The 18,489-nt window shown below is 37.7% G+C and overlaps 1 protein-coding gene across 12 annotated transcripts in view; it reads left to right on the top strand.

Moving 5' to 3' along the window:
- SMG7 (SMG7 nonsense mediated mRNA decay factor) overlaps positions 1-18,489 on the top strand; it is an 81,884-nt gene that overhangs the window by 12,923 nt on the left and 50,472 nt on the right. For 6 of the 12 annotated variants that reach the window (XM_030818774.1, XM_030818764.1, XM_030818769.1 and 3 more), the window contains exons 2-3: positions 15,565-15,701; positions 16,681-16,819. The exons of 4 other annotated variants lie outside the window; for them this stretch is intronic. In XM_030818774.1, coding sequence (XP_030674634.1) covers positions 16,704-16,819 — 116 coding nt within the window. In that variant the 5' untranslated portion in view covers positions 15,565-15,701; positions 16,681-16,703. The remainder of the gene's footprint in view (positions 1-15,564; positions 15,702-16,680; positions 16,820-18,489) is intronic. 2 more of the 12 variants (XM_030818767.1, XM_030818771.1) reach the window with 1 other exon arrangement.

Below are 18,489 nucleotides of genomic sequence, written 5' to 3'. Positions count from 1 at the left end.
TTTCTTAGTAGATAATAAGCGGGAAGTGGGCCAGGTAGTTTTGCCAAAAAACTTACTGAGGGGAGATAAGTTTTTCTTGTATAATTGAAATTAATTCATTTAGATTGCTTTATCTTACTGACTAGTTGACCTGCTATTCCTCCCTTATTATAGCCGTTCTTTCTGCAGGTTTTGTCTTTAGTTAGTATCACTACTTAAATATAGTTTATTTCCTAGAACACTTGGGAACATTGAGAACCAGCTATTATGGGGGAAAATAACTTTGACCTATCAGGGCTAATAGTACAAGTAGTGAATGACTTGCCAGTTTTTGTGGATAACTTCACTGCAGAAGATTTGGATTCCATTTTCCTCACTGACTTGGTAAGGTTATTACATAGAGATGTTTAGGTGCCAGCTTCTGACACTAAGGATTATAATTTTGCATGTATGAAATTTAAATCTTGGATAATAACTTGCTTCTAAAGGAAAATTCAGTGTAACTTTTAAAAAGTAACAGATTACTAAAGCTATACTTTATATGTGACCTGATATCTTTGAATTTAATGTTTTCCCTCAGAAATTTATTGTTACCTGAAATTGAGACAGCAAGACTGTGGTTAACTAGGAAAAGGGACAGCTTTCCTTTACTCACTTCCTAGTCTTAATTTCTTTCTTTCATGTGATTTTACATTGCTCTTGAAAATTTCCTTCTTCCAGAAAGTCTTTCTTTGGATCATCTTAGAATTTTCTCAGGTAAATAAGTAGATGTTTCTCTTTTGTGTGTGCACCATTTTGTTCTCATGTTGCCATTCAAGAGGAGGGCTTTCTCTTAATTATTTTGGGACAACCTTAGAACCATACTGACACCCAATAAATGTTGCCTAATAACATATGAGATTGCACTTACTGCAAACATTTTGAATTATGTGAATTTCTCAGAGTTATTGACATATCTCATTCTTCAAGGAAGGGTAGAGTCTGAATAATTAGTACTATTCTTCATTGTTACATAAACAAAACCAAGCACACTTGATTTAAGCAATGAAAAGAAGCAAAAACTGTATAAACTGTGTCACAGGCCTTTTTTTTTGCAACGCATTCTTACTCTGTCGCCCAAACTGGAGTGCAGTGGTGCCATGTCGGCTCACTGCAGCCTTCGCCTCCTGGGTTCAAGCGATTCTCCTGCCTCAGCCTGCTGAGTAGCTGGGATTACAGGCGCCTGCCACCACGCCTGGCCAATTTTTGTGTTTTTAGTAGAGACGGGGTGTCACCATGTTGGTCAGGCTGGTCTCGAACTCCTGACCTCGTGATCCACCTGCATCGGCCTCCCAAAGTGCTGCGATTACAGGCGTGAGCCACCACGCCTGGCCTTTTTTTTTTTTCTGAGACAGGGTCTCACTGTGTCACCCAGGCTGGACTCCAGTCATGAAGGCACAGCAACCTCTACCTCCCAGGCTCAAATGATCCTCCTACCACAGCCTCCTGAGTAGCTAGGACTGCAGGCGCACACCACCACACCCAGCTAATTTTGGAATTTTTTTCTTCGTAGAGATGGGTCTCTCCAGGTTGCCCAGGCTGGTCACTGTCTTTTTAAAGAAATGCTAATAACACTGTAGATGTAAGGATTGAAGAATACAGGAGTTTATTAGGTTTTTAGTTGCAAGCAACAGAAAAAACACTGGCTCACTTAAGCAGTGAAAGGGCTGGAGATGGGGTTAAAACACAACAGTTCTGGAGGTCAGAGGTCCAAAATGGGTCCTACCAGGCTAAAGTCAAGGTGCCATTCCTTCTAGAGTGTCTAGGAGGAAAATCCTTTTTCTTGCCTTTTCCAGCTTTTCAGACTGCCCACATTCCTTGGCTTATGGCCCCCTTCCATCTTCAAAGCCAGTAGTCACATTACTCTATCTTCTACTTCCCCCACCACTCTCTTTCTCTGACTCTCCTGCCTCTCTTTCACTTAGAAAGATCCTTGTAATCACATTGGACACACCCACATAATTCAATACACTCTCCCTTTCTCAAAATCCTTAACTAATCACACCTGAAAAATCCCTGTTGTAGATAAAATTCAGAGGTTCTGGGATTAGGATGTGGACATCTCTAGGAAGCCATTATTCTGCTTTCCACAGCAGCTATACAGCCTGGAGCAGTGCCTCAAATCACATCATAGAACTCAGCCTGTGAAGACACTTTGCAGAACCTTGATTGTGTCAGTTACTTTGCATCCCTGACCCTGACACCACTCATGCTGGCCCTATTGGAAATTGGATGTGGTTGCTGCTGCTATCCAGAGCGGATTAGCCACAGTCCCCACTTTCTCTCATTAGTTTACACTTAAATGTGCGGTTGGTGTGTTTGTTGATGGAGCCTGAATTATGTATCTGTACACTAGCTGCAAATGAAGCTGGTAAATATATAATGGGAAGCAAGTTCTGCTTTATAAATTGTGGGGATTTCTCAAAAATAGGAAGAGAAATTCAGATGCTGGGCTCGAATACCAACCAGAGAGAACATATAAGTACAGTTGAGAGTCATTGGTATAAGGATTCCATTCGTTTGACAAACTGTACCAGAGATACACAGATGGATGAGATACATTTCTGTTTCTGTTGGTGCTAGCCAGAGCAAGAGTGGAAAGCCATGTTCATGTGTCAGTAGCCTAACATATTTGTAGCCTGTACTATTTCTCTGAGACTCTAACTGATAGGAAGCCAGCTCTGTTATGTGAAGGCTTTTCACTTAGTGAGTTTTTCATCTGTTTACCAAAAATTGCTATTGGCTGTACTTTTGCCTTTCAAATGGTGACATGAGAATAGTTGATAGAGGAAGGTGGGTAGGTTTTGAGGTTTTTCTCTTTCACTCCAGTAGGTTATCAGTAAAAGTGGTATTGATATGTAACTGTGCTGTCCAATATGGTAGCCACTGGCCACATATGGCTATTTAAATGCATTTAAATAAAATGAAATTTAAGATCCAGTTTCTCAAGTGGTGACATGAGAATAGTTGATAGAGGAAGGTGGGAAGGTTTTGTGGCTTTTCTCTTTCACTCCAGTAGGTTATGAGTAACAGTGGTATTGATATATAACTGTGCTGTCCAATATGGTAGCCACTGGCCACATGTGGCCATTTAAATAGAATGGAATTTAAGATCTAGTTTCTCAGTTAACTAAGCATGTGTCAGGTGCTCATGTGGCTAGTGACTACCATATTGGACAGCTCAGTTCTATACCCGTGGTGTAGCATGTTTACTGTACAATAAAATGTTTATAAGGCTTTTTTTTTTTTTTGAGACAGAGTCTCACTCTGTTGCCCAGGCTGGAGTGCAGTGGCAGTCTCAGCTCACTGCAACCTCCCCCTCCCAGGTTCAAGTGACTCTCCTGCCTCAGCCTCCCGAGTAGCTGGGATTACAGGCACCCGCCACCACGTCCAGCTAATTTTTGTATTTTTAGTAGAGACGAGGTTGGCCAGGCAGGTCTTGAACTCCTGACCTCAGGTGATCCACCTGCCTTGGCCTCCCAAAGTGCTGGGATCACAGGCTTGAGCCGCCATGCCTGGCCAAAGCTTTTTTTCTTTTTAACCCTAATTATTTTTCTTTTCGATATAGTACATGAGTATTCACAATATCTTTCCATGTGTTACATGTTTTCACTGACAGAATCCTGCAAAATAGGCTTAATTAACCCTCACTTTTCATACAGTAAATTGAAGCTCAAAAATAAAAAGTTCAATCAACAGAGTTAGACAGGGCTTGAATTTTATTTAATTCTACTCAATCCAATATAAAATACCTAAGGTGCTAAGTATTGTGTTAAATAGTGAGATACTAAAAAGCTAGCTGCCCTGCCCAGGTCTGGTCCTCATTCTCAGGTTCTCGTCAGATCTTTCTGCTTGGGCTGGGCAAGGGAGGACAAGTGGAATAACTTTGTGAAGGGCAAGTGTAGTTTCTTTGAGAGTTGGTTACAGCGTGCTCTGGCTGTTGTACATCTAACTCCTAGATCCTACAGCTTGAGCTGGTACCTCACCTCCCTAAGGATGGTTAGATGTGAAGAATGAGTGAGAGAGAGATTCATTGATGATACTGATGTTGACCATAGAGAAATAGTAGCACTTTTAATGGAAATGAGGAATAAAAGTATGGGAATATTTAATGAATATCTATGGTGAGATGCCAGATAGACAATTGGAATAGGACCATGGCTGGGTTAGAATTACTGCCTTTGTATTGTCTTCAATAATAGTGTGACTTGAATCTACAAGCTGGGAAGTATGAATTATAGAAGTATGAGGGCATTAGGGCCAGCTTCTTAGGGAACAAGTACCAGATAGTAATAAAGATCAACTTCTATTCTCAATGGTTTTGTTACTCTACCTATTTAGGTGGAAGGAGAAAGAAGAAACAAGAAATGACCTATCGAAAACGTGAGAGGGACTAGGAAAGACTGAGCAGAAAAGTTTTAATGAAGGGGTTGCTCTAATGCAATAGTTTGCAAAATGTGGTCTTCAGATGAGCATCATCAGCATCACCTGGGAACTTACTAGAAACACAAATTTTTGAGCCCCATCTCAGACCAGCTGAATCAGAACCTCTTGGGATATGGCCCAGCAATCTGGGTGATCCAGGGCTAGTTTTTGAAAAAACACTGGTAAAGTCTAGTATTGAGTACTGAGAGTTCGGGAAATACAAGGACTGAGAAAAAGCTCTTAGATTGGTCAGGGAAGGTCACTGGTAACACTTGAGCAAATTTGCTACAATGATAAAAGACCCTAGTTGCAAGTTTAGAGATGACTTAGGTAATCAGAAAGTAAAGCCAGTAGCTATATATATTGTCTTTTCATAAAGTTCAAAGACAGGGAGAAAGATGGATGCTTGATGGCAAAAGCAGGATGGACGGAAATTTAGGTTGGAAGGACTGGAGTACATTTTATGTTTTGGGCTTCAACAGACAATATAAAAGGGCATTTATTTTGTAGAAATTGTTTTATTCTTACCTGTGGACATTTTCTATGCAGAAAGCATTTTAAGTGTAAAATATTTTTAAATTGGCTTATAGGAGACTGATATTTTAATAACTCTATTATAAGTGTATATCTGCATTGAATAAAATAAAAACGTTAAGATTAAAAAATTTGGTAACACTAAATTGCCACCACTACTGTTAATACCTTCTAGTGTTTTTATCAATATAGAATATGCATTTTATGCATGCACAGATAATGCATTCTAAACATACACTGTTTTAATCAAATTCTCTATGTAATAAAATATATTTATTTTAAATGTATAGTTAAGAATTTTGACAAACATATGCCCCTATAACCATCACCCTGATCAAGAACATTCCAAATCCCCCCAAAGTGCTTTTATTTATGTATTTAATTTGAGATGGAGTCTCACTCTGTCGCCCAGGTTGGAGTGCAGTGGCACAATCTTGGTGCACTGCAACCTCCGCCTCCCAGGTTGAAGCAATTCTCCTGTCTCAGCCTTCTAAGTAGCTGGGATTACAGGCATGCGCCTCCATGCCTGGCTGATTTTTATATTTTTAGTAGAGATGGGGTTTCGCCATGTTGGCCAGGCTATTCTCAAACTCCTGACCTGAGCCTCTCAGAGTGCTGGGATTACAGGCGTGAGCTGCCATGCCTGGCCTCAAAGTGCTTTTAGACCCCTTGCAGTCAATCTTAACTCTGCTTAACCCTCTGTGCCTCAGGCAGTCATTACTCTGATTTTTTTCAATATTAATTTTGTTCACATGTCTCATAACTTCTGAAGTGGGATGATGTAATGCATTATTTTGTGCCTGTATTCTGTTGGCATAAAACATGCCAAGCTATTAATCCACATTGTTGTACACATTAATAGTTCCTTCCTTTGTTTACTGCTGAATAATATTCTTTTGTGTGAATATATAATTTGTTTATCCATTCAGCTTTTGATGAACCTTTAGGTTGTTTCTAATTTTTTTGCTATTATGAATAGAGCTAGGAACATTCTGTATAAGTCTTTTTGTGTACATGTGTTTTCATTTCTCTTGGTTTGCATGTATGTATTTTGGGATATAAATGTGTGTATGTGTATGTATAGAATGTTACATACATGCACATATATACACTCGGGTACATACATACGTGACTGTATACATATATATATCTCTCCTAGTCTGTGGCTTGTCTTTTTGGTTTTTAATGTATCTTTTGAAGAGCATAAGTTTTAAATAAATATTGATGAATCTAGTTTATTAGGTTTTTTCTTTTATTGAATCTTATCTAAGAATTCTTTATCTATCCTGGATTGGTGTCTTGATCAATTTGTGCTGCTATAATAAAATACCTAAGACTAGGTAATTTATAAGCAACAGAAATTTATTTCTCACAGATCCAGAGGCTGGGAAGTCCAGTATTAAGGTGCCAGCAGGTTCGGTGCTGGCAAGGGCCCAGTCTCTGCTTCCAAGATGGCACCTTGTTGCTGCCTTCTCTACAGGGGACAAATGCTGTGTCCACATATGGCAGAAGGGATGGAAGGGCAAAAAAGGCCCTACCTGATTCTCTCCAGCCCTTTCGTATGGCACTGATCTCATCCATGAAGGCAGAGTCCTCATAGCCTGATCACCTCCTAAAGGCATCACCTCTTAATACTGTTGTGTTGGGGATTAAGATTTAACATGAATTTTGGAGGAGGAGGCACAAGCAGTCACACCATACCAGGCAGTAAAAATTAACTCCTTAGTTTTCTTCTAGGAATAGATTAAGTCTGTGATCCATTTTGGATTAATTTTTGTGTGATGTATATTATTGTTTGAGGTTAATTTTTTTCTAGTTTTAAAATTTTCATCCAGTTGTTCCAGCATCACTTGTTGAGAAAATTGTTTTTCCCATTAAATTACTTTGATACCTTTGTCAAAAATATATTGGCTATACATGTAAAAACACACATACACGTATACATAAATGTAGAAATAGGTGAGCCTTTTTCTGACCTCTGTTCTGTCCTATTTCTCTGCATGTCTGTCCTTTTACTACTATACTGTCTTGATGACCACAGCTCTCTAGTAAGTTTTGAAATCAGGTAATCTAAGTTCTCTATTTTTTTGAGAATTGTTTTAGCTATTCTAGGTTTTTACGTTTCCAGATAAATTTTAAAATAGCCTACCAGTTTCTAACAAAAACAGTCTGCTTGGGTTCTGATTGCAATTGTATTATAACTATAGTTCAGTTTGGGGAGAATTATATAAATCCTTCTGAAGAATCAGCTTTTGTCTTTCACTTATTTTCTGTGTCTGTTTTCTGCTGTTCACTATTTCCTTCTACTTTATTTGGATTTAATATGCTGTTCTTTTTTTATAGCTTCTTAGATAGTTAGGTAGATGCTTAGACCAAGGCTTTTAGACCTATTTTCACATAAGCGTATAAAGCTATAAATACCTCTCTAAGCACTGCTTTTATTGCATCCGACACGTTATATATGTTTCCATTTTCATTTGGCTTAAAATATTTTCCAGTTTCTCCTGTGATTTATTCTTTGACCTGTGATTATTTTTTATTTTATTTTGTTTTTAGAGACAAGATCTTGCTCTGTTGCCTAGGTATTGTGCAGTGGTATAATCATAATTCACTGTGACTTCAAACTCCTAGGCTCCAGTGATCCTCCCACCTCAGCCTCCTGAGTAGCTAGGACTACAGGAATGCACTGCCACTGTTCCTGGCTAATTTTTACAAACTTTTTTGTAAAGATAGGGTCTTACTTATTGCCCAGGTTGGTCTCAAACTCTTGGCCTCAAGCGATCATCTGGCCTCAGCCTCCCAAAGTGTTGAGATTACAGGTGTAAGCCACTACACCCGGCACCCTGTCATTATTTAGAAATGTTTGATTCATTTCCAAATATTTGAGGAATTAGAGAACTTTATTCCTCAACTTAGACAACTAATTCTAGATGTTTATATATGTTTTTTTAAATTTGTAGTTCTATGACTTCAATTCTTTTAAATTTCTGAGATTTGTTTTATGGTTCAGCATATGTTCTATCTTGGTGAATGTGCCATGTGCACTTATAAAGAAAGTGTATTCTTTTGTTGGGTAAAATGTTCTGTAAATGCCAGTGGAATCTGTTGGGTTATAACCTTAGTGTTGGTCTAACCTCACTGGTTTGTTTTGTTTGTTTTTTATTGAGACGGAATCTTGCTCTGTCACCCAGGCTGGAGTGCAGTGGTGCGATCTTGGCTGATTGCAACCTCTGCCGCCCATGTTCAAGTGATTCTTGTGCCTTAACCTCCCAAGTACCTGGGACTATAGGCACACGCCACCACACCTGGCTAGTTTTTGTATTTTGAGTAGAGATGGAGTTTCACGTTGGCCAGGCTGTTCTCGAATGCCTGACCTCGGGTGATCTGCCTGCCTTTGCCTCCCAGAGTGCTGGGATTACAGGCGTGAGTCATTGCACCAAGCCACGTTACTGGTTTTCTGCCTACTTTTTGTTAGTTATTGAGAGAATTTTGAAATCTCCAAATAATTATAGATTTTTCTATTTCTCTTTTCTCTGTTTCTGTTTTTGTATTTTCTTTTTTGTTTGTTTGAAACGGGGTCTTGCTCTGTTGCCCAGGCTGCAGTGCAGTGACACCATCATGGCTCACTGCAGTCTCAATCAGCTGGGCTCAAGCAATCCTCCCACCTCAGCCTCCTGAGCAGCTGGGACTACAGGCATATGCCACCATGCCTGCCTAATGTCTTCTATTGTTTTATGAACTGTCTTACTCTTTTTAAAATTGCTCTAGTATTTACATTATGTACCTTTATATTATTTTATGTATAAAATGTTACAACAGTATAGTACTTTCATTTTCCTTTCTTTTTGTTTGTACTACTATTGTCAAACAGCTTCTATATTTGTTTTAAGTTGCAAAATATAGGGGACTTTTTTGGTTTTTGTTTATTTTTTTCTTAAAACAATAAATTGACTTTTAAATAAGTTTTAAAACAAAGAGAAAAAAGTTATTTTATGTTTACTCATATATTTACTATTTCTGGCACTCGTCATCTCTTTCTTTAGTTCAAGGCTTCCATCTGGTATCATTTTCTTCCAGCCCAAAGAGTTTCCTTTTTAATATTCCTTATGGTGTTGATCTGTTGGCATCAGATTTCCTCAGCTCTTATGTTTCTAAAAAAATGTATTTTTTTCACCTTTGGTTTTAAAGAATATTTTTGCTGGATATAAAATTATAGATTGGCATTTTTTCCCTAATATTTTAAAGATGTTATTCTGTTATCTTCTGGCTTGTCTTTTTTCTGATAAGAACTTAGCTAGTCATCGTTCTTATCGTTCTTTTTTTTTGAGATGGTGTCTCGCTCTGTTTCCCAGGCCGGAGTACAGTGGTGCAATCTCGGCTCACCACAACCTTGCCTCCTGGGTTCAAGCGATTCTCCTGCCTCAGCCTCCCAAGCAGCTGGGACTACAGGCGCACGCCACCATGCCCAGCTAATTTTGGTATTTGTAGTAGAGACAGGGTTTCACTATGTTGGCCAGGCTGGTCTCGAACTCCTGACCTCATGATCCACCCACCTCGGCCTCCCAAAGTGCTGGGATTACAGGCGTGAGCCACCGTGCCCAGCCTCTTATTTTAATCCTTCTTGGGTAATATATATATATTTTTCTCTCCTTCTTTTATCATTGTTTTTCAACGATTTGATTCAAATGCCTTTGTGTGGTTTTCTTTTGTGTTTAAATGCTTGTAGTTGAGCTTCTTAGATTTATAGGCTTATAATTTTCATCAAATTTGAATCCTGCAATTGCCATTGAAGTCTGTATGTTCATTTCTCCTGTATAATTCACGTGAGAAAATATGGTAAACTTGTGTTATCTGGTAATTGTCTCATTAATAAAAAAATTTCTAAAATTAGGATTTTTGTTTTACATTACGTTGAGGAGGAAGGGAGAGTGAGGAAAACAACTAGAGAGAGAACTCCTGGGAAAGAACTTATGCTAGAAGCTAAAATCAGGAGGATTTCTTGAAGAGTTCTTTATCAGATTTAAGGGAAGTAGCATGTGGGTATGTCTTATGCTGTTCAAAAAGGCAAACTGGGCCAAGCGAGGTGGCTCACGCCCGTAATCCCAGCACTTTGGGAGGCCACGTCGGGCGGATCATGAGGTCAGGAGTTCGAGACTAGCCTGGACAACATGGGGAAACCCATCTCTACTAAAAATACAAAAATTAGCCGAGTGTGGTGGTGCATTCCTGTAATCCCAGCTACTCGGGAGGCTAAGACAAGAGAATCGCTTGAACCCAGGAGGCAGAGACTGAAGTGAGCCCAGATTGTGCCACTGTGCTCCAGCCTAGGTGACGAGCAAGACCTTTTCTCAAGGAAAAAAGCAAACTGAATAAATCATAAGCAATGAGATATTTACACTTTAGCTTTTAATATATGAACTGTTGAAAATTGAGGCCTGTCATGCATTGTAAAATAATGAGCAGAAAAAGTTTGGGCTCCAGAATTCTGATACTGTGCCTGGATTTGAATTCTAGTCCTAGCACTTACCATCTTTGTAGCGTTGGGCAAGTTTCCTAAAATCTCTAGGTGTTTCTTTAATCATAAAATTGAAAAAATGGTTATAATCTTAGGTTGTCATGAAAACTAAACCCAGGATGGCTTATGTTCTTCACTTATCATTTAGTAGATCCCCAATAATTATTAGTTATCTTTCCTTCTTTATATATTAACTTTTTATTCTTTAATTCAGGGACTTTTTTTCCTTTTAAATATATGCAATAGTTAAACAAGTCCCTATGGCCCTCATGAGACTGTTTACCCATTATGTTTCTCTATTGGATCTTTTCTATGTTGTTGTTTATCCCATCCTATTAAAAAACATGTTACGTATTCCATCTTAAAAACCCTTTTGACCCTCACATCTCTCTGTAGCTACTGCCTCTTTCTTTTCCCAGACTGTGTTGTCTAAATTCAATTTTAACCTCAGTTCCTATCCTCTTATAACAAGATCCTCAGTGACTTCCACATTACTAAATCCAGTGATTAGTTCTCAGGCCTCATTTTACTTTATTTTTCAGGAGCATTTATTGATTCTGCCCTCTTTTCTTGAAGCTTTTTCTTTATTTGGCTTCTGGGACACTTTGTTTAACAAATTTACCTCCTACTTCTCTGGCCACTGGTTCTCAATCTGTTTACTATTTGTTTCCTTCTCAGTCTAGCCAGGAGTGTCCAGTGTTTTGGCTTCCCTGGGTCACATTGGAAGAAGAAGAATTGTCTTTGGCCACACATAAAATACGCTAACACTAATGATAGCTGATGAGCTTTAAAAAATTGCAAAAAAAATCTCAGAATGTTTTAAGAAAGTTTGTGAATTTGTGTTGGGCTGCAGTTAAAGCCGTCCTGGGCTGCATGTCGTCTGTGGGCCATGGGTTGGACAGGCTTAGTCTAGCCCTTAAATATTGGAGTTTCTCAGACTTGTTACTCTTAACACTCCCTTGGTAATGTCATCCTGTCTTATGGGCGTTAACGAATATCTATATGCTGATGACTCCCAAATGATATCTGTACTCCCACTCTCCTCTGACCCCTTTAACAAAACTCTTTAAGAAACTACCAGTTAATTACATTCATGTCATACCTTTGCTTAAAATGTCCAAAAATTTTGCTTGGTCGTTTCCCATATCTCAGACTATCGAGATCAAGTTAAGTCTGACCTGCATAGTCCAAAACAACTTCGCTCAAATGTCTGGGCCCTCAACTGGAATGGCTGTGATAGCTAAGAAAACTGGGTCTCTCTTCCCAAGTAGTCTGTCATCCTCAGCTTCATAGTGTTTTGATGGTGTTCCAAAAGGGCAAGCCCAAATGTGCCAGTGTCTCAGTGTCACATTTACTGAAGTCCAGTTGGCCAAAGTGTCACATGACCAAACCTAGGGTTGGTAGGAATTCCAGGGGTGCAAATGCCAAGAGGTGTGTGATTCATTGGGGGCAGTTAATAATCTATCACAGGTTTTATATAATCTGCATCTGGTTTAATTTGTTAAATTATTTTTATTTATTTATTTATTTATTTTGAGACGGAGTCTTGCTCTGTGGCCCAGGCTGGAGTGCAGTGGCACGATCTCGGCTCACTGCAACCTCCGCCTCCCTGGTTCAAGCGATTCTCCTGCCTCAGCCTCCGGAGTAGCTGGGATTATAGGCGCCTGCCACCGTGCCTGGCTAATTTTTGTCTTTCTAGTAGAGAGGGGGTTTCACCATCTTGGCCAGGCTGGTCTAGAATTTCTGACCTCATGATCCCACCTGCGTCGGCCTCCCAAAGTGCTGGGATTACAGGCGTGAGCCACCGCACCCGGCCAAAATTATTTTATTATTATACAGCACCCATTTCTTTACTCAGAAAAATAATCAAGAAAAAGAACTGTCTAGATAATTAAATTGTCATCTGGAAGTATGGGCTAAATAATGGCTCTTGTGAGAATATCAAGTTTGACTTTTGAGTATCTTTTGTTTTTCAGTTTCAGAGAGTACCTGGAAGTAGAGAATGTACTATTTGTACCACAATAATTTATAGAATATTTTATTTTGTTAAATCAGACAATATCTTAAATATTGTTGCTAGTTGAGTTAATTAACTTGTCCATCTTTCATGTTACCTACCCATTCCAAGTTAGAAAGTTGAACTTTATTTCTCCCTAATCTAAAATTATATGGAGCTTTACATTTTTTAAAGCACTGTTTCAGCTGAGTGCAGTGGCTCATACCAGTAATCCCAGCACTTTGGGAGGCCGAGGTGGGAGGATCTTGAGCCTAGGAGTTCAAGATCAGCTTGGGCAACATGACAGAACTCTGTCTCTACTGCAGATACAAAAATTAGCCAGCTGTGGTGGCATGTGCCACTAGTTGCAGCTACTTGGGTGGCTAAAGCAGGAGCCTAGGAGGTTGAGGCTGCAGTAAGTCATGATTGCACCACTGCCCTCCAGCCTGGGCAATAGAGTTTAAAACAAAAAACACTGTTTCTTTTTCCAACCTTATTTTTGTTCACTGTCACCTGTCAAAGGATATGGTTACACTCTTGTTTTCTTTTTCCTTTAAAGCAGCTTTAGGTTTACAGAAAAATTGCGAGAAAGGTATAGAGATTTCCCATTTACCCCTTGCTCACACACATGAATAGCCTCCCCTATTATGAACATCCCCCATCAGTGGTACATTTGTTATAACTGATGAACTTATATTGACACATCACATTCGCCCAAAGTTCATTTTTACATTATAGTTCACTCTTGGTGTTGTATACTCTGTCGGTTTGGACCGTGTGTAATGACATGTATCCATCATTGTATATTACAGAGTATTTTCACTGCCCTAAAAATCCTCTTTGCTCCACCTGTTCATTCCGCCTCTCTTCCCCTCCAACTCCTGGCAACCACTGATCTTTTTACTACCTCCATAGTTCTTGCCTTTTCCGGAATGTCATATGGTTGGAATCCTATGGTATATAGTCATTTTAGATTGTAACATGCATTTAAGTTTCCTTCATGTCTTTTCATGGCTTGATAGCTCATTTCTTTTTAGTGCTAAATAATAATCTGTTGTCTGGATGTACCACAGATTATTTATCCTTTCCCCTACTGAAGGATATCTTGGTTGCTTCAGTAGGTGAATGGATAAATTAATTTTCAGTGATTATAAATAAAGCCTATATGATATTCATGTGCAGGTTTTTGTGTAGACATCAGTTTTCAGCTCAATTGAATAAATACCTAGAGGTCATATGGTAAGATTATGTTTAGCTTTGTGAGTAACTGCTAAACTGTCTTCCAAAGTGACTGTACTATTTTGCATTCCCAACAGCAGTGAATGAGAGTTCCTGATGCTCCACATTCTCATTCGCATTTGGTTTTGTAATTGTTCTGGATTTCGACCATTCTAATAGTGTAGTAGTAGATCATTATTGTTTTAACTTGCATTTCCCTGAGACATTTTATGTGGAGCATCTTTTCACATGCTTATTTGCCATCTGTATATCTTCTTTGGCGAGGTATCTGTTAAGGTTTTGGCTCATTTTTTAATCGAGTTGCTTGTTTTCTTATTGTTCAAGAGTTCTTTGTATATTTCAGATAAGTCATTTATGAAATGCGTGTTCTACATACTTTCTTCCATTCTGTGGCTTGTCTTGTTCTCTTGACAGCCTGTTTTCTCCATATTAACTTCTTGTACTTTGTCTTGTAATGTTGTCCCTTTGTCAGTTTTTTCATATTCTTACCGTTTCCAAATAAATTTGGTGTGCCGTTACTTACATTAACACTACTTTTAATTCTAGTATCTACTCATATTTTTGCTTTCATTTTGGTATCCTTCTTGTTCGGAATTCTGTTAACCTTTTATCTGTATGTGCAAGCATCTGATTACTTTGTTATGTCTTCTAAGGTGGTCTTATCTGACCATTTATATATTGAGATACTAGTTTTAATCTGTTTATTATTTCAAGAAGGTACAGGGGTTGTTGCAAAAAAAGGACTATTTTTAAAAAAGCATTGGGTTCATTGCTTTGGAAAGCATTGTTTTGGCATACCTTGTTTAATGTAAAAATTGAGATGAGGGGAAATAGCTTTCCTGTTGTTTATGGCTTAACCTACTTTGCTTGTTTCATTCATTTGGGTTGTGAGCTTACGTTCTCTTTGAGGTTTTAGATTTATATTTCTGCAGAAATATTTAATGTTCTGTATATATTATATAGATTCCACTAAGATGAAAACAAAATGTGTATTTCAGACAGCCAAGTAAATGATTATGTATTTCTCTGATTGACTGTATAAAATGGTAGGTTTTCTTAAGAAAAAGTATGTTATTCCTGGTTCTCAGATGGCAAACCTTTCAGATTGTTTTTGGTGAAGACTTTTAAAACTATTGTCAGGTTTGAGAAACCTTGAGTTTTTAGTATCTTTCCCTTTTATTGAGAAACTGTTTAGTCCAAATTAACCTGAATTTATTTGAGCAACTTGTATGCCATGAACTATGTGAGGCACTACATATGCATAATTGAATAGGACAGTCTCTAGTGAAGGAAATGTGTACACAAATAACTTCATTGTAGTCCTGTGAGTCCAATAATAGATGTGGGCATTAAGATGCACTGGGAGTACTCAGCCAAACTAAGACCTGCTTTTAGGAGTTACTGAGTTTAAAATACAAGAATGGGTTAACCAAACAAGGAGGGAAGTGGGAGGGCATTCTAGGATGAGTGAAAAAGCATGAATAAGGATACTAAGGGGCAAAACAACAAGAAACTAAAAGTAATTCAGGTTTATTGGATCACAAAGTGTAAAGTGAAAAGCTGTGGCACTTTATATGCTATGCTGAGGAACTTGAGTTTTATCATATTTTCTCTCATTCTTTTCCACTAAAGTGCGACTAAAGTCACAGGAGATTGAATACATGCTTTGGAAGTATGGCAGCAAAGTGTGCATAGACCTGCCACATATTTGAAATTTCTCCTAAGACATATTTTATTGTGAAGAATTATGAAAAATGTTCTATTCTAGAATTGATTAGTGTGAGTTCTTAAGTTCCTAATTTATAGACTAAGGATAATAATAGCATTTACCTTTTAGGATTGCTGGGAGGAGTAATAACTATAAAATGATAATGACAATAATGGCCAACATTTTTTGAGGGCTTACTTACCAAGGAACAGTCCTAAGTGCTTTACTTCTGTTACCTCATTTAATCCTCAAAACACCTCAATGAGGTAGGTATTTTACTATCTCCATCTTTATTTCTAACAAAACTGGGGCATAGAGAAGTAATTCACCTAAGGTTACACAGCTAGTAAGTGGCAGAGCTTGGTTTGAACCTAGGCAGTTTGAATATAAGACATTCTTACTATATTATACTCCCATTTTATGATATGCATATAGAATATTTAGCTTTGTATCTGGCACGTACTAATTATAAACATAAGCAATTATCAATAGCAATAATAATAACTTACTTTGTCCAAATCTTTGAGTTAAATTGAAGTCCCCAAGAAATTGTGCTGTTTTTCTTGTGACTTGATTTACATATGACGTACCACTGGGGTGCAGAAAGTGTGACTCCCAAAGCCATGCTTTTAACCACTGCTGCCTCCTTCCTTGTTGGTCTGTCTCTACATTAGATTTTAAATCCATGGCAGGGACCATATTGATTTTTTTCATCATGGTACACTTAGTCCTTAACACTGTATCTATGATATAAAAATAATCAAATTTGTATAGTAAATGAGAATCGAAAAACGTGACATTTTCAACTGATCTTAGCATTATTCATACTACCTATAATTGTGTTTTAATTGTTTTACATATTTTTTACATAATTGTTTTGTTTTACATATTTTTTCTTCAGTAAGGAGTCCATCTGCTTCCGTGTTCTACAGGGCATTCTCACCCTGGTCTTAAAAGAGCTCTGCTTGGTAACCGATATCTGTCCTGTAGTGATCACTCAGTTTTCAGGCAGTAAGGAACATTAGAATAATATTTTGGTCTATAACTAGAATCTGTTAGAAATATATGAGACAGAATTTTTAAATGTTTGTTCTAAGAAACATTAAACAAAAAAAGAAAAAGGCTTTGACATTTTTCCTTTACCTTTCACATTAAGTCATTTCAAATAAAGATAAAATAATTTTCTTCATAGGGGTTCTCTGTTATTGTGGGTTAACTCATATTTTCCTCCTCTCCTCTATCTAGAATGTCTTAAACCATTCTACCTTATGAGAAATTGGATGTTCTTGCAGATAGTCATTGTGGGAGAAAACGTTTCATTTAAGTCCCAGATGAGGACCGAAAACTTGAAATCAGAGGAGCATCTGAAATCAAGTAATATTAGGTAGGATGAAAATTACAAGGGATTTCTACATGTTTTTATTCCTTTTGGAGATGTGTATTATTCATACTCTGTGAATACTAATAAAATTAGAAACTTCCTGAAGCATTTGATTTTGGCCAAGATCGGGATGGGGCATGCTAAAGTTTTATTATTTATGTGACTTCATGAGAACCTTGGCTTGTGTTTACTTTGTCTTGAGCATTTATATCTTGTGGTCCAAGGAAGCTTTTAAAAATTTTACTAAAGTAGATTTTTAAAAATTTTGTTTTATATGAGGTCTCTGAATATTTATGATAAACATAGGGACATGTGATTTATACATCATCCTTTAGAATGAAAGTTTCTGTGTTTTTTTTTTTTACATACTTAGTAAATCATGTGAGTGTAGGTAACATCAGCTTGCAGTTCTGTATGTCAGCATGGATGCAATCAAGCCTCCCAAGTGCCTGTAGAAATAGGTGTATGATAGTATGCTAGAGAAGCCCTCTTGTATAAGCTGCTTCTAGGGAAGCAGCTTATAATGACAGAAAATGCAAAGGTGCTTGATCTCAAAGATGCAGCTTTTAACTGAGAGATGATAGTTGCCTCTACGAGAGTGATACTTCTAGCCTGGCCATTTCAGAAGGCCTTAAATATGTTTATGAGCTCTGGGGTTTGGAACTAGATTGCAAGGGTGGAACCCAAGCTCTGCCATTTCCTAGTTATATGACCTTGGGCAAGTTATTTAACCACTCTGTGCATTTGTTCCCTCATCATCAAAATGGTCATAATATTATTACTTACCTGATAGAATTGTTGTGAGAATCAAAGATTTAGTAATATATGAAAGCTAACACCTGACAAATAGTAAGTGATTAAACTATATTATTATTTGACTAGTGGTTAATTCTTGACAGATGAGTTTAGTCTGTTATCAGTTAGTGTGGTATTTCTATAATTTATAATTGTCTTGATATATCAGGTCCAATTTTAAAAATGTATTTGTTAAATAATGTAATCAGCACTAATGTTTGGAGAAAAACAAAAAAAATAACATCCTGACTCAATTATTTTGTAATTTTTATGTATCTGCCTCTGGTTTTATTTTCTATTTATACTAAGAACATGGTCTTCATGACATCTAAACTGTTTTTCTTTTGTCATTTGTGGTGGTAGAAGGACCTAGGGTTTTTTACTACAACTTTGAAATGTCTTTTTCAACCCAATGTGCCCCTTCAAAAGGGATCTCATGAAGCAGTGAGGGGAGGGAGGGACACCTGACTAGCCAGTCAGTAACCAGATTAGCAAAAGTAATTTGTTGGTCATTGAACTATTCATGTCACAATCAGATTACCCCTCCTTATTCAAATGATTGTTTAGGTTCTTTTATATAACTTACTTGTCTTATTTATTCCTCATAGCAACTTTGAAAAGTAGTTTGTATCCTCGTTTTATGGATGAGGAAACAGTCTTCTTAGAAGCTCCAAGATAGCACTACTAATTTGTAGGAAAGCCCAAAGTCAGACCCGAGTCTTTTTGCTTTTTATTATTTTCCATTACATAAAACTGCCTCCTGTATGGTTCGTATTTTATCACTCAATAATTCAACAAATTCAACAATTTTTAGTGAACAGCTGCCATGGGCCGAGGCATTATTCTAGTTGTAATGGCCCTCATCTTTTCCAACACTC

The sequence above is a fragment of the Nomascus leucogenys genome, chromosome 9, assembly GCF_006542625.1.
Source record: "Nomascus leucogenys isolate Asia chromosome 9, Asia_NLE_v1, whole genome shotgun sequence".
NCBI classification, from domain to species: Eukaryota; Metazoa; Chordata; class Mammalia; order Primates; family Hylobatidae; genus Nomascus; species Nomascus leucogenys.
This window is presented reverse-complemented; position numbering and strand designations above follow the sequence as displayed.